Source organism: Oncorhynchus kisutch, unplaced genomic scaffold (assembly GCF_002021735.2).
Source record: "Oncorhynchus kisutch isolate 150728-3 unplaced genomic scaffold, Okis_V2 Okis01b-Okis20b_hom, whole genome shotgun sequence".
Classification (NCBI taxonomy): domain Eukaryota; kingdom Metazoa; phylum Chordata; class Actinopteri; order Salmoniformes; family Salmonidae; genus Oncorhynchus; species Oncorhynchus kisutch.
This window is the reverse complement of record NW_022261978.1, coordinates 1262640-1277752: the sequence shown is the minus strand read 5'-3', so window position 1 is coordinate 1277752 and position 15113 is coordinate 1262640. Positions and strand designations below refer to the sequence as shown.

Below are 15113 nucleotides of genomic sequence, written 5' to 3'. Positions count from 1 at the left end.
AGGCTACTCTCCTCTCACACGCATAAACAAACACAGTAAACTTTATCGAATACAAACTGGCCACGTTGAAAACGCGCCACAGCGGCTCTATTGTGCATGATGAATAGAATGAGTCACTGCACCCAGACCGAAAACAAAGAGAGAACCTCGATGTTTACATGCCCGGGAAGGACCCCCGTTTGAGCTCCTAATACAAATTAGGTTTCTGAGTGCGCGGGGACGCCAGTGGCTCGCTTTTCATTTCATCAGAGGCGCGTCTGAATTGATCGCGCGCTGGAAGGGGAGCAGATGCGACGCCAAGGGGCGCAAGGTAGAGCGCGCAGAGAGTCTTGATGTGCGCTAGGTTCAATCTTACTGCGTTTCCGCTTCGCTCGGCAGAGTTAACGGTGAATCGAAGAGACAGGTTGGAATTAAGAAAAAAACGCTCAATTTCTACAATGAACAATTACGAAAACGGCAATATCAATGGCACCGCGCGCCTGCGGTAGTCAAATACGCGTGGGGCGTCTGCGGAAAAATGATCAGGACTATGAATATTACAGCCAATGTTTCCATTATAGACCGTTATGAGATAATTACATACACAGGGAGGTGGTTCCCTGGAATATCAATTGCTTCTGATATTAACCAACCCCAAACAAGAACAGGATAGGCCTATACTACAACATATCAAGAATATAGGCTAAAGCTGCTATAAATGACTCCTCCAATTGCATGTGCGTTCTAAACAGACAAGGCAATGGAAACTTGACTTCCGTGACAGCTGGGCAGGTGAAATCATAATTCATATTCTTTCAAAAACGGCCTTTTTAAGAGTAGACTGCATTTAAACTGCATACATAACACACTCAATAAGTATGTAGTGGTCTATAGCAGGGTTTCCCAAACTCGGTCCTGGGTCCCCCCTGGGTACACGTTTCGATCTATGCCTTAGCACCACACAGCGTCCTTAGTCAATGACTCGGGATGCCACCTAGTGGATGTTTAAGAAAGGTGCAGCAGTGTATGTAACATTTTATGTTCTGCAGTGAGACTTTCCACATGCAGAAAAATAGTTTTAATCCACAGCACCAGTAGTAAATCAATGCATCTATTTGACAGGGTAATAAAAACAAACATCTTATTTTACACAACAAAAACACAACAGGTGAAGGTAGGCTAAAATGGCCTTACATTAAAAGGCACTGACTGGTAACAGGTTTATATGAACAGAGGAAGATGCATGGTAGTAAATCTAGGCAGCAATGTGAGATTACAGTATACTATGTCTATTTTAGTAGACATTAATGTAACTCCATGTCTACATCTCAAATTGCACCCTATGTAGTGCACTACTTCTGACCAGGGCACAGAGCTCTGCTCCAAAGTAGTGCACTATATAGGGAATAGGGCCCTGGTCTAAAGTAGTGCACTATATAGGGAATAGGGCCCTGGTCTAAAGTAGTGCACTATATAGGGAATAGGGCCCTGTTCTAAAGTAGTGCACTATATAGGGAATAGGGCCCTGTTCTAAAGTAGTGCACTATATAGGGAATAGGGCCCTGGTCTAAAGTAGTGCACTATATAGGGAATAGGGCGCTGGTCTAAAGTAGTGCACTATATAGGGAATAGGGCCCTGGTCTAAAGTAGTGCACTATATAGGGAATAGGGCGCTGGTCTAAAGTAGTGCACTATATAGGGCCCTGGTCTAAAGTAGTGCACTATATAGTGAATAGGGCCCTGTTCTAAAGTAGTGCACTATAAAGGGAATAGGGTGCCATTTGGGACAGACAACAGGGCAGAATGAAAATGAACAAAAATAAACAAGTAGTACTGTACAGTTGATGTGTCAACATTTAAGACCATGGTCAACATTGGCTGACAAAACCAAAGACTTTCAACATACACACGTTAACACAAAAATAATAAGGGAGATTAAAAGATAATGCCCACATGTTGTATCATGTAATCTAGAACTGACTCACATCATAAAGATGATCGCACATTAGCAAAACAGTTTCCAGCAAGACCCAGTGTGTATCAACCACTAATGGCCAGGTGACCCGTCAGCTTTTCAAAATGACACATAAAAAATTTGTTGGGCCTTGATTGGCTGAAACCCTTCAGGTAACAGAGAGAAAAGCAGGGACAAAATAACATGTAAAATAGGTAGGCTACTTGACCAGCACAGATAAAATAACAAGAGTAAAAAAACCTAATCCATCTTGATAACCTCAGCACAAGCTTCTAGTGTCTTTCATTTCATGTGTAGAAAAAACACACCCATCTCTTTAAAACTTACCACAAACCCATTCTCACACATTCCCCATTAACACTTCCTCTAAAAACAGCCCCATTAAAACCAACGTCATGTTCATTAGGGTACACTACAAAATCTTTTCAAAACATTCTGCAACGGAAAGTGAAAATAAGGGTTCCTTATTGGACAAAGTCCAGGTAGTCCCTCCCAGTTTGAATCCGTCCTGTTCTATTTGGTGCCTAATGAACATGACCCAGAACAAAATGTCCCAATTCACGCTCAATAAAGAAGACTTGTATCAGACTGGGCAACACTGGAGGTACTGTAAGAGAATCCCCTATCGACACCATCACTACAAATGTCCCTCTCCAACAAAGCAAAAACCATCTCAGACTTCCAGAAAATCTGTCAACAACGTTAGCGTCCCAACCAATATCCACCCAAATCCCATTCCAGTTCAAAAAATACAATGATAATAATCACATCATTGTCCTATCAAACCTCAAAAGGCCAAACCAGGCAGGTGAAATATGACATTGTACACATTGAGGAGGTCAATCAGTTAATACACAAATCTCAGACAATACAAATAAATAGTTGTCCCAAAATGAAGCCCTACCTACATCTCTCCCAAACACCAATACCATTACAGAAAGGTTGGTTTGTTCAGCTCGTATTTCTTCATCATCATCCAATATGTATCGACCTGTATTTGTATGATATAGATTCAAGAAAACCCTGAGCCAGTGTTTCTCCAACACCACCACATGCACTACTATAAAAGTGTAGTGCACTACTTTTGGCCAATAGTCCACTATATAGGGAACGTGGGCTTCATTTGAGCTAACAGACAGTATCAGTAAACCCACTGGCCTTTAGACACCATAAGAGCTGTGGGGTATTCCAGAAAGCAGGGTTAATGCATCAGCCAGCTAACTTTGATTAACAGCCTTTGCCTCATATCGCTTGATTTCCTGGTTGATTAAAATAATCTACATTTGTATAATAGTCGTTTCTGTTGTTGTTGCTGTTGAGTCATTTCAATCCATTTCAAGCAATTTGGGTCAGTTTGCTGGCTAACTCATTGATCAAGCTTTTTGGAACAGGCCCCAGACGAATGTGACTGGTGCTAATCAGCATTTTGTAGGAGGATATAATCATCCCATCAGTGTGCTGTGTGTGTAGGGCAACCATTTGGGACTTAAAATATTAGTAAAATTAGAACCACATTTTCAGATGAGTAGTACAAACACCAGATTCAGAAAACACAAACAAGATACTTACATATAGTACAATATAGGCTCAGCTAGCTAGTGGTCAACGGTAAAAGTATCTATGTAGGCTCAGCTAGCTTGCGGTCAACGGTAAAAGTATCTATGTAGGCTCAGCTAGTGGTCAACGGTAAAAGTATCTATGTAGGCTCAGCTAGCTTGCGGTCAACGGTAAAAGTATCTATGTAGGCTCAGCTAGCTAGCGGTCAACGGTAAAAGTATTCATGTAGGCTCAGCTAGCTAGCGGTCAACTGTAAAAGTATCTATGTAGGCTCAGCTAGCGATCAACAGTAAAATTATCTATGTAGGCTCAGCTAGTGGTCAACTGTAAAAGTATCTATGTAGGCTCAGCTAGTGGACAACTGTAAAAGTGTCTAACAAAACTGTTTCAAGTTATGAGTGGCACTCAGACCCCAAACAGACCAAAGAAATCTCCCTTCTGTCCCTGCCTCCACACTTAACAGAGTTGGTCTTGTACTTTCCTGGGTTATGTCCCAATAATCTCTCCCCCTGAAGTGTGCACTCATTCACTACTCCCCACACAATGTAAAAGTCTTGGATTGTGTAGGCATGGGCTAGAAGGAGTTTCCATATAGGTATTCCAGTCATTTCCTTTCAAACCCATTGAGGGAAGTGAACAAGTGCACACTTCAGGAGAAAGAAGAGATTATTGGGATGCAACCCATGTCTGGCTGGGGACTAATGTTGTATTCGTCACAGATTTAGAAAGTTACAATATAGTTTACTTGATAAAATAAGAAAAAAAGGACAACACAAAAACAAGTCCAGTGTTGCTAGTACCAATCCTCTACATCGACGTTTCTAGGGAGGGAGAGAAACACATTCTGGAGATGGATGGAGAGTCCTGGAGGGAGACGGAGAGATCAAGATGAATGAGACATGGGACAAAACAGACAAAGTTCACAAGATGTGGCTGTATTGTAATGTTGAATGATGAAATTGAAGTGTATCAGGAAAGACATACAACATACGCAAAAACACATGTAAATGTCTATAGAACAAGTGGGAATTGCCATGTTATCAATCCAAAAGCAACATACCTGGAGTTTGAGTCGCCTCTCTCTATTGAGGGCCATGCTGTCAGAGGCCTTGACCCCGACTGGAGTACTATTATTCACTGTTACCGGACTGTTCCCCTGGAGACACACACACACACACACAAACTATGAACATCTAGAAAAAACAAGGAAGCTGTGGACAAGGGAGTGTGTTTGTGTAGTCTCCTTGTCTGTCAATGTCGCTCACCGACTGCAGGACGACGTTCTCCTTTCCCAGCCGTCCCATCGCCGCAGCAACCATCTCCGGGGAGATCTGTCTACCCCGCCTCTCCAACGCCTGTTGGTCCCCCTTATGTCTCCTCTGTTTTCATTGGTTCATTTGATCAGGAGGGTAGGATAGTTGACAGAACAGTTATTTAACCTTCACTTTACCAGGAAATATTTTTTTTGATAGATAACTTTTTAATCTATAGAACGTAGAAATGCCCGTTTTCACTGGTGGTGCTTGGCATAATGAATAGGAGGTTGAAAAGGAATTGTCCTTAACGATCCTCATATACAATAGACAGAACAGTTATGATGTAGCAGATGGTGACTACAACATACTAAATTGGATACAAAGTAACACATTTACAAAATACATCAACAAAGTATGTTGATTGGATATTACACTTGTAAGTCAAATACACATAAACACAATGACACACACCTTGATGAATCCACCGAAGGAGCGGGAGCGGGGGTGTTTCTTGCTCTGGGCCGGGGGGGGCTGATAGGTGTTGATGGGTGTCCCTGGGGCCAGGCCGGGGGTGGTCTGTTTAGCAAGCTGCAAGAGGAGGAGAAAGAGATGTAGGATGAAGAGACAGGATACTGGGATTTAGCCAGTCATTCTAATCTACATGAAATGTGAAATCTGCCTCGTATGGAATATGGAGACGAGGACAGAGAATATTAAGAAGCAGTCCTGCAGTGAGTACCTGTCGTAGGAGTTTCTTCTTCTTGGCAGAGTTGGGCATGTTGTCATGGACGTGTCTGAACAGCTCCTTCAGGGACTCCTCTGTGTGGTGCTGCTGGCCCTGGGACGACGAGGAGGGGGACAGGTACTGAGACGGGTCAGCACAACACCTCTTCCAGGGAACAGGGGCAGGGAAACCAGTCACAGATAACAGGTCCATATCATCCTGAGGGAGGGGGGTGAGAAAGGAGCTATTAGTTTCCATCACAACATGAGTCTATGGATACATACCAAATGCCACCATATTCCCTATATAAAGTAGTGCACTATAAAGGGTATAGGGTGACACACGGGACAGAACCTATTTCAGCTTAGAGGGAGATTAGGTTGATCTACCCCCTAAACCGCAGCTAGACAAGTCCAAACCGCAGCTAGACAAGTCCAAACCGCAGCTAGACAAGTCCAAACCGCAGCTAGACAAGTCCAAACCGCAGCTAGACAAGTCCAAACCGCAGCTAGACAAGTCCAAACCGCAGCTAGACATTTCTAAACCACAGCTAGACATTTCTAGCACCTCGACACTTATAATAGGCCCTGGTAGATCTGAAAAGTCTAGAACGGTGTAAACAAGTTGGGCAAAAGCTCCAGCTAGCCTTCTGGTAAACTGGGATGCTTACACCTATACAGGGCCTGTATTCATAAAGCATCTCAGAGGAGTGCTGATCTAGGATCAGTTTGGCCTTGCAGATTATAATGAATGGAAAGGGGGAGGATCTGAACCTAGATCAGCACCCCTGCTTTGAGACTTCATGAATACTTGCCCCAGTTTGATCTAATATGGTCCTTTGTTTGAGAGAAGTGCAACATCCTTTAATGGCATAGATGATGTAAACCCAGCAGGTGAAAGAGTCCTACTACTAACCTTGGACTGCAGGGTCTTAGATCCTGTGAAGTGCATTCTGGCATGCTCCCTCATGTACATAGGAGCCTGAGTGGAGACACACACACATAAATATCCATCACAAAACACTAAAAATAATGATTCTGTTTCTCTTCTGTGCTTGACACAAATCATGACCTTATTGTAGCCCATGTTCCCCAGACCTTATAAAATAACACTGACAACTGGGCCGGTTTCCCAGACACAGTTGAAGCCAATAGTATGAAGTGTTTTCAATGGAGTGTTTTAGCCCAGTGTGGCATAGTACAAAGCAGGATTAATGAGTTAGCCAGCGAACTTTGATAACCAACCAGAAATAACTACAGACTTTCTAGTTTTAAAAAAGAAAGAAAAGCTAAACTTAGATATGTGTTTCTGTTTGCCGAATCATTTAGACCATGTTCATTTCAAGATTATCTTTCAAAAAAATTAAAAGTTAACAGAATATTTAGGCAAGTTAGCTGGCTAACTCTTTGATCCTGCTTTATAGAACGTCCCCCTCTGGACTAGGCTTATTCTGGGTTGGGAAACTGGCCAAGAGTGTGAAGTTAGTCTCTCTGACCCTGAATAGTTTCTGGGAGTGTTTGATGAGGAAGGCCATGCCGTTGTTAAGCTTCTTCAGATTCTCCTGGAGGTCACTGGCCACCATCTGGATGAAACACACACAAATTACTGTAGAAGAATGAAAATCAATCAGTCAGAGGCAGCCTAGTGGTTAGAGCGTTGGGCCAGTAACTGAAAAGTCCCTTGTTGAAATCCCAGAGTCGACAATGTGAAAAATGTGTTGATATGCCTCGAGTAAAGCATTTAGCCCTAATTGCTCCAGGGTCGTCTTTGATAATGGCAGACCCTGGCCGTGACCCCACGGGGTGGGGTCACGGGGGGGGGTATGCAAAAAATACATAATTCTAATTCATACATGAGTAACACTACATGTGTGAAATAGGACAAATATAAGCACCCACCTAATTATTTCTATTCACATCTAAATTTAATGCATTTTTATTTTATCACATTCCTGATCCTACAATTCATAACACAGTGCATTGTGAGGATAGACTGTTACCCGAACAGAACACTGAGCACAGAACACATTTCTGGGCCAGTGTGTATGTCTGAGGTTCTACTAGGCAAGCCAAGTGAATCAATCGTCATGACTACAGGACAGTATAGCCTATATTTAACAGTGTACAGTACTTACATACGGTGCATTCAGAAAGTATTCAGACCTTTTGAAACAAAATAAATACACGACAGCCTTATTGAAAATAAATAAATAAATGCCTAAGAAAAAAAACAAGCTTTTAGAAATCTTGGGAAATGTGTAAATAAACCCCTCCTAGAAATATCACATTTACATAAGTATTCTTGGCACGCCTGTATTTGGGAATTTTCTCCCAGTCTTCTCTGCAGATCCTCTCAAGCTCTGTCAGGTTAGATGGGGAGCATCACTAAACAGCTATTTTCAGGTCTCTCCAGTGATGTTTGATCGGGTTCAAGCCTGGGCCACTCAAGGACATTCCCAGACTTGTCCCAAAGCCACTCCTGCATTGTCGTGGCTGTGTGCTTAGGGTCATTGTCCTGTTGGAAGGTGAACCGTTGCCCCATTCTGAGGTCCTGAGTGCTCTGGAGCAGGTTTTCATCAAGGATCCCGACTAGTCTCCCAGTCCCTGAAAAACCCCACAACATGATGCTGCTACCACCATGATTCATCGTAGGGATGGTGCCAGGTTTCCTCCAGACATGACACTTGGCATTCAGGCCAAATAGTTTAATCTTGGTTTCATCAGACCAGAGAATCTTGTTTCTCATGGTCTGAGAGTCTTTAGGTGCCTTTTGGAAAACTGCAAGCGAGAGATGGTTGTCCTTCTGGAAGGTCATCCCATCTCCACAGAATAACTCTGGAGCTCTGTCAGAGTGACCATTGGGTTCTTGGTCACTTCCCTGACCAATACCCCCCCCTGACTGCTCAGTTTGGTCATGAGTCTTGGTGGTTCCAAAATTCTTCCATTTAAGAATGATGAAGACCACTGTGTTTTTGTTGGAACCTGGTACCCTCCCCAGCTCTGTGCCTCGACACAATCCTGTCGTCTCAGAGCTCTACAGACAATTCCTTTAACCTCATGGCTTGTTTTTTGCTCTGACATACACAGTCAACTGTGGGACCTTATATAGATAGGTGTATGCCTTTCCAAATCATGTCCAATCGATTGCATTTAGCACAGGTGGACTCCAATCAAGTTGTAGAAACATCTCAAGGATGATCAATGGAAACAGGATGCACCTGAGCTCAATTTCAACTCTCATAGCAAAGGGTCTGAATACTTAGGTATTATGCACTACACAGCTGATTGAAATAAGGAAGTCATGGTCAAGCTGTGATGATCTAAATCAGCTGTGCAGTGCTAGGACAACAAGCCTCAGGACAGAGTTTGGGAAACTCTGATCCACATGATAAATGATCATGGGCACAGTCCAGCTTCAGACCTGTGCTTCTGCCTCGGCATTGCTTTCTCTGAGGTTTTATGCTGGGTATCTGTAAGGCACTTTGTGTCAACTGCCGATATAAAGACAGGCTTTATAAAACACATTTGATTTGAGTTACAGTACATACATCTCTGGGCCACACGATGTGGGGGGCAAACATGAGGGCGAGGTTGAAGGCGGACATTTTGTTCTTGTCCTGCTGCTTGGCGGTGTGGTAGAGCAGGTCCAGGATCAGTTTGAGGAGGCTGCGGTTGGCCTGGGGCAGCAGCAGGAAGAGGAGCTGTAAGGCCTCAATCTGACGCTCCTTATCAGGTACTGACGTCTTGTTGCCTTTTTCATCAAACAGAGTCATGTCTGGGGGAAAAGAGGGAGAGAGAAGAGGGGAAGATGGGACAGAAACAGAACACAACACACTTCAGTATGGGTCTCATGGGGTACAGGTGAACATCAATGCCACTTATTTTTGAGCGCCAGGGTGTGATTTTTTTGTAGGTTTTTGAAAACTAAAAAGTGCTACAGGAGAGAGAGTGGGGAGGGCCTCAGACAGGGGTACCTGCTATTTTGAGGTGAGCATGGAAGTGTTGGTGCGTGAGGAGGGGTTCAGGTAGCTCTCCCAGGAAGGTCTTGAGGAGGGTGGCCACGTCGTTGGGGTGGAAGCCCCCTGCCTCCAGGTCGATGTCTGCGCCACTGTTCAGCTGCTCCTTCAGGGCCTGCTGCCGCACACTGTTACCTGGCACCCTGAACAGACCCTCTACCTGCAGGTCTGATCAGCAATCAATCAATCAATCAAACAATCAATAAACCACCTAGCACCCTGAACAGACCCTCTACCTGCAGGTCTGATCAGCAATCAATCAATCAAACAATCAAACAATCAATAAACCACCTAGCACCCTGAACAGACCCTCTACCTGCAGGTCTGATCAGCAATCAATCAAACAATCAATAAACCACCTAGCACCCTGAACAGACCCTCTACCTGCAGGTCTGATCAGCAATCAATCAATAAACCACCTAGCACCCTGAACAGACCCTCTACCTGCAGGTCTGATCAGCAATCAATCAAGCAATCAATCAAGCAATCAATCAAGCAATCAATAAACCACCTAGCACCCTGAACAGACCCTCTACCTGCAGGTCTGATCATCAATCAATCAAACAATCAATAAACCACCTAGCACCCTGAACAGGCCCTTAACATGTAAGTCTGATCAATCAATGAATCAATCAATAAATCAAATATGTAGTGAATCAATCAGCAGTGTTTCTCCAATAGTCATTTAGCAGCGGCGGGTCACCGCTGATACATCATTCCCGGCACTCCAAAAAATATGATTTTAGTATATTTTTTTTAATGGAAATTATTTTAGGGCTGGTCAAATGTTTTCAGTGCAAACTTAAAACAGATATAAAGTATGTACACTGAACAAAAATATAAAGACAACATGAAACAATTTCAAAGATTTTTACTGAGTTACAGTTCATATAAGGAAACCAGTCAACTGAAATTAATTCATCAGGCCCTGATTTATGGATTTCACATGAATGAGAATACAGATATGTATCGGTTGGTCACAGATATCTTAAAAAATGTAGGGGTGTAAAATCAGAACACCAGTCAGTATCTGGTGTGACCACATTTGCCTCATGCAGCGCAACACATATCCTTTGCATAGAGTTGATAAGGCTGAAAAATATATAAAAAATAAGAATGATCTGTTATTCTACCAGGTAAGTCGACTGAGAACACATTCTCATTTACAGCAACGACCTGGGGAATAGTTACAGGGGAGAGGAGGGGGATGAATGAGCCAATCGTAAACTGGGGATTATTAGGTGACCGTGATGGTTTGATTGGGAATTTAGCCAGGACACCAGGGTTAACACCCCTACTCTTACGATAAGTGCCATGGGATCTTTAATGACCTCAGAGAGTCAGGACACCCGTTTAACGTCACATCCAAAAGACGGCACCCTACACAGGGTAGTGTCCCCAATCACTGCCCTGGGGCATTGGGATCTTTTTTAGACCAGAGGAAAGAGTGCCTCCTACTGTAATGCCAGGACAAAGAAGAGAGAATTACATTCAGGGATCATGCCTCAGATGGGAACTGTAACAACATGATCAACTCACTCTTGCTGAGGTATTCGATGAGCTGGTAAATCTGGGCGATGCCTCCCTCTGTCAGAGGAGTCCCAAACACCACTTCCTTATCTGTGAAGATGACAACGGCCAAAGGACGAGAATCTGATTGCTGTACATTTATATTATTATTCAACATTATTGCCACCCAGGGCCACGTTCAGTAGCCAAACGTTGCAGATAAAAATTCCATGAGTAAAGCCATCGTGATACCTTCTTCTACATTTCAGTCATGCATGTTTGTTCTACATTGCATCCTGCTGAACACACCCCAGGCGAAGACACCCTTGGTTGATCTTCATGGCAGTTCTCTCACCTTTACGTTTGAGGAAGTTGAAGGAGCGGAAGAATCCCCCTCCGGCCCCTGTGGGTGTCTTGGGCCCTCCCTCGTCCCCTAACAGCAGAGAGAACTCAGCACCGGGAAGGTCGATGAGGCGGCTGATGTTGCTAAGCACCAGCTCTTGAAACACCTCAGGTCTCTCGTGACGTAACTTCTCCACAAAGAAGTCTGGGTTGAAGATGACGGGCGGGCGGCCACCAACCCCACTGCCGCTCCAAGATCCCCCTGCATCCTGGCTGATCACCACGTTACACACCGTACCCCTGATGGAACACACACACACAGAGATGCTGAAGAACAAATCTTTAAACAACTGCTTTATCTTTACACTGACTCTCCCACACGCACCAACTCTCGCTCTCCCTCTTACACACGTATGATGATGGTGTGGTGGTTGGCTAGCCCAATAATGGACTAAAGGAGACTAACGTTACTATAGTCCAAGGACCTTACATGTTTTGTTTAGAGGCGAATTGGCTCTGGCAGCCGAAACAACAAAATACTCCATCTAAATGTGAATCGGTTCTCAATTGCGGTACAGTTCTAGAAACATAAAGCCCTCTACTTTCATATCACATCAACATAATTTCACTTACTGTAGACTGTTTTAACAGTTGCAGCCAAAAGTATTTTCCTCTGTCCTCCACTCATTACCTGTATTAATGGCACCTGTTTGAACTTGTTATCAGTATAAAAGACACCTGTCCACAACCTCAAACAGTCACACTCCAAACTCCACTATGGCCAAGACCAAAGAGCTGTCAAAGGACACCAGAAACTAAATTGTAGACTGAATCTGCAATAGGTAAGCAGCTTGGTTTGAAGAAATCAACTGTGGGAGCAATTATTAGGAAATGGAAGACATACAAGACCACTGATAATCTCCCTCGATCTGGGGCTCCACGCAAGATCTCACCCCGTGGGGTCAAAATGATCACAAGAACGGTGAGCAAAAATCCCAGAACCACACGGGGGGACCTAGTGAATGACCTACAGAGAGCTGGGACCAAAGTAACAAAGCCTACCATCAGTAACACACTACGCCACCAGGGACTCAAATCCTGCAGTGCCAGACATGTCCCCCTGCTTAAGCCAGTACATGTCCAGGCTCGTCTTAAGTTTGCTAGAGAGCATTTGGATGATCCAGAAGAAGATTGGGAGAATGTCATATGGTCAGATGAAACCAAAATATAACTTTTTGGTAAAAACTCAACTCGTCGTGTTTGGAGGACAAAGAATGCTGAGTTGCATCCAAAGAACACCATACCTACTGTGAAGCATGGGGTGGAATCATCATGCTTTGGGGCTGTTTTTCTGCAACGGGACCAGGACGACTGATCCGTGTAAAGGAAAGAATGAATGGGGCCATGTATCGTGAGATTTTGAGTGAAAACCTCCTTCCATCAGCAAGGGCACTGAAGATGAAACGTGGCTGGGTCTTTCAGCATGACAATGATCCCAAACACACCGCCCGGGCAACAAAGGAGTGGCTTTGTAAGAAACATTTCAAGGTCCTGGAGTGGCCTAGCCAGTCTCCAGATCTCAACCCCATAGAAAATCTTTGGAGGGAGTTGAAAGTCCGTGTTGTCCAGCAACAGCCCCAAAACATCACTGCTCTAGAGGGGATCTGCATGGAGGAATGGGCCAAAATACCAGCAACAGTGTGTGAAAACCTTGTGGAGACTTACAGAAAACATTTGACCTCTGTCATTGCCAACAAAGGGTATATAACAAAGTATTGAGATAAACTTTTGTTATTGACCAAATACTTATTTTTTTTTCTCATTTTGTCTGTCATAGTTGAAGTGTACCTATGATGAAAATTACAGGCTTCATCTTTTTAAGTGGGAGAACTTGCACAATTGGTGGCTGACTAAATACTTTTTTGCACCACTGTATAACCATGTGGGAACCTTGACCCTATAAAAAGGTGTAGTAATGGACTTTTTACTTCTTGAAAATAATTTGAAAATGATTCATTATGTTTCTCCTCTGGCCAGAAGATACTACTCCGGCCAGAGGATGCTATCGTCCATAGGCGCTTATTGTAGTTAGCGTCGATTAATGGGTTAGTGGTTGGACAGATAGGAGAAAACCAACTTTTATGCATGCTAGAGTTTTACTTTGGGTCCATTGTGCTGAAGATCAATGAGCTGAAGACACCTTTTCCACACAAGTACACACTCACTGGCAATTCAGTGCAGCTTGACTTGGCATAATGGTGGAGAGTTGCTTTTGCATGGCCTGGTGCCTCAGGTGACTGGAGATTTCACTTCAGGACCAATGGAATGGTCTAAAATCAACAAACACCGCTCACCGGACCATCCAAAACGAAGTCGACCAATGACAGCTCACTGCAGTGGTCTCTAAATTTGCGACAACTAGCTAGCTAACTATGGAGTGTTGCTGTAATTCTGCGACAGCGCAGAAATAAATGCTCTGCACCGTATTGTTGTTCAGAGTAGCTGTGTGATGCACAGAAATTGTATTTTGCCACAACACGTCACTTGATTGTCAGAGCTACAGTAGCTAAATAACGTTAGCTAGCTCAATTAGCTTTCACTGTCACTGAAAAACAACATGCATGTCAGACAAACTAGCAAGCCAAATTCAAATGCCACTATCACGACAACTCCACAGTCTATTTACGTGCGCGCATGGTTTATTCTGTATACATAATGTTTAAATATAGTTTTACCTTCTGTTTTGTGTATTTTTATTGGAATCTTTATCCGCTGCCATCTTCCGTTTGAATCCGCCACTGGTATCCCTGACTCCGCCCACTCCCTCTCTGATTGGTCGGTTATAAAATACGGGCGGGGTGAGCAGTAAAGATTTGCATGTTTGGTTCTCTGATTGGATTGTTTGAATTCACTTTAATGTTAATCAAGGAAAAACAATAACATTGAGTGCGGTTACATCCACACAGTAACGCGATTATTGTGGATCATTTGATTCATATAACAATTCCATTAAAAACGTTTACATGCTTTGTACGAAGAACGATCTCCCAAATAATGGACACATCTGAAATCTAATGAATACAGAAAATCGCTAATCAAAATAAAAGTTATACCACAGCGACCATGTTATTTTGGTGAACATATTTGATTCTGAGTTCGGACATGTAAAGTTTGTATTTTAAAACTATTTATAAGATGCATACATTCAGTTGTACCGAACTCACTTCACTCGTGCTAAAGAGGGAGGAGGCTGTTTGAATGTAAAATGACGAGTAACGAGGCATTGATGCGAGTAACCAGTCTTGTTCAGTACATCACAACGCATCCGGGTATCTCAAGCAGCCCGGTAAAACACAAGAGTTGCAGTAATGAACATGTACCAACAGATGGCATCACTGTGCCATTTAACACAGTCCCGTAGCACTCACGTCTATATCCATGAAGTGATTTGAAAGGCTGGTCATGGCTCACATCAAAACCATTATCCTAGAAACTCTAGACCCATTCCAATGTGCATACCACCCCAACAGATCCACAGACTATGCAATCTCTATTGCACTCCACACTGCCCTTTCCCACCTGGACAAAGGAACACCTATATGAGAATGCTATTCATTGACTACAGCTCAGCGTTCAACACCATAGTGCCCTCAAAGCTCATCCATAAGCTAAGGACCCTGGAACAAAACACGTCCCTCTGCAACTGGATCCTAGACTTCCTGACGGGCTGCCCCCAGGTGGTAAGGGTGGGTAACA

At 43.6% G+C, this 15113-nt stretch overlaps 1 protein-coding gene across 1 annotated transcript; it reads right to left on the bottom strand.

The window, feature by feature from the left end:
* Nucleotides 1-1002: 1002 nt before the first annotated feature.
* arhgap19 (Rho GTPase activating protein 19) lies at nt 1003-14231 on the bottom strand. Its single transcript, XM_031811553.1, has 12 exons — nt 14093-14231; nt 11371-11657; nt 11046-11126; nt 9465-9674; nt 9039-9265; nt 6987-7073; nt 6407-6472; nt 5507-5710; nt 5239-5355; nt 4777-4890; nt 4572-4667; nt 1003-4375 (listed from the first exon to the last, which is right to left on the bottom strand). The coding sequence occupies exons 1-12, from the start codon at nt 14134-14136 to the stop codon at nt 4319-4321; spliced, it is 1590 nt and encodes a 529-aa protein (XP_031667413.1). The 5' UTR covers nt 14137-14231; the 3' UTR covers nt 1003-4318.
* Between the last annotated feature and the right edge of the window lie 882 nt (nt 14232-15113).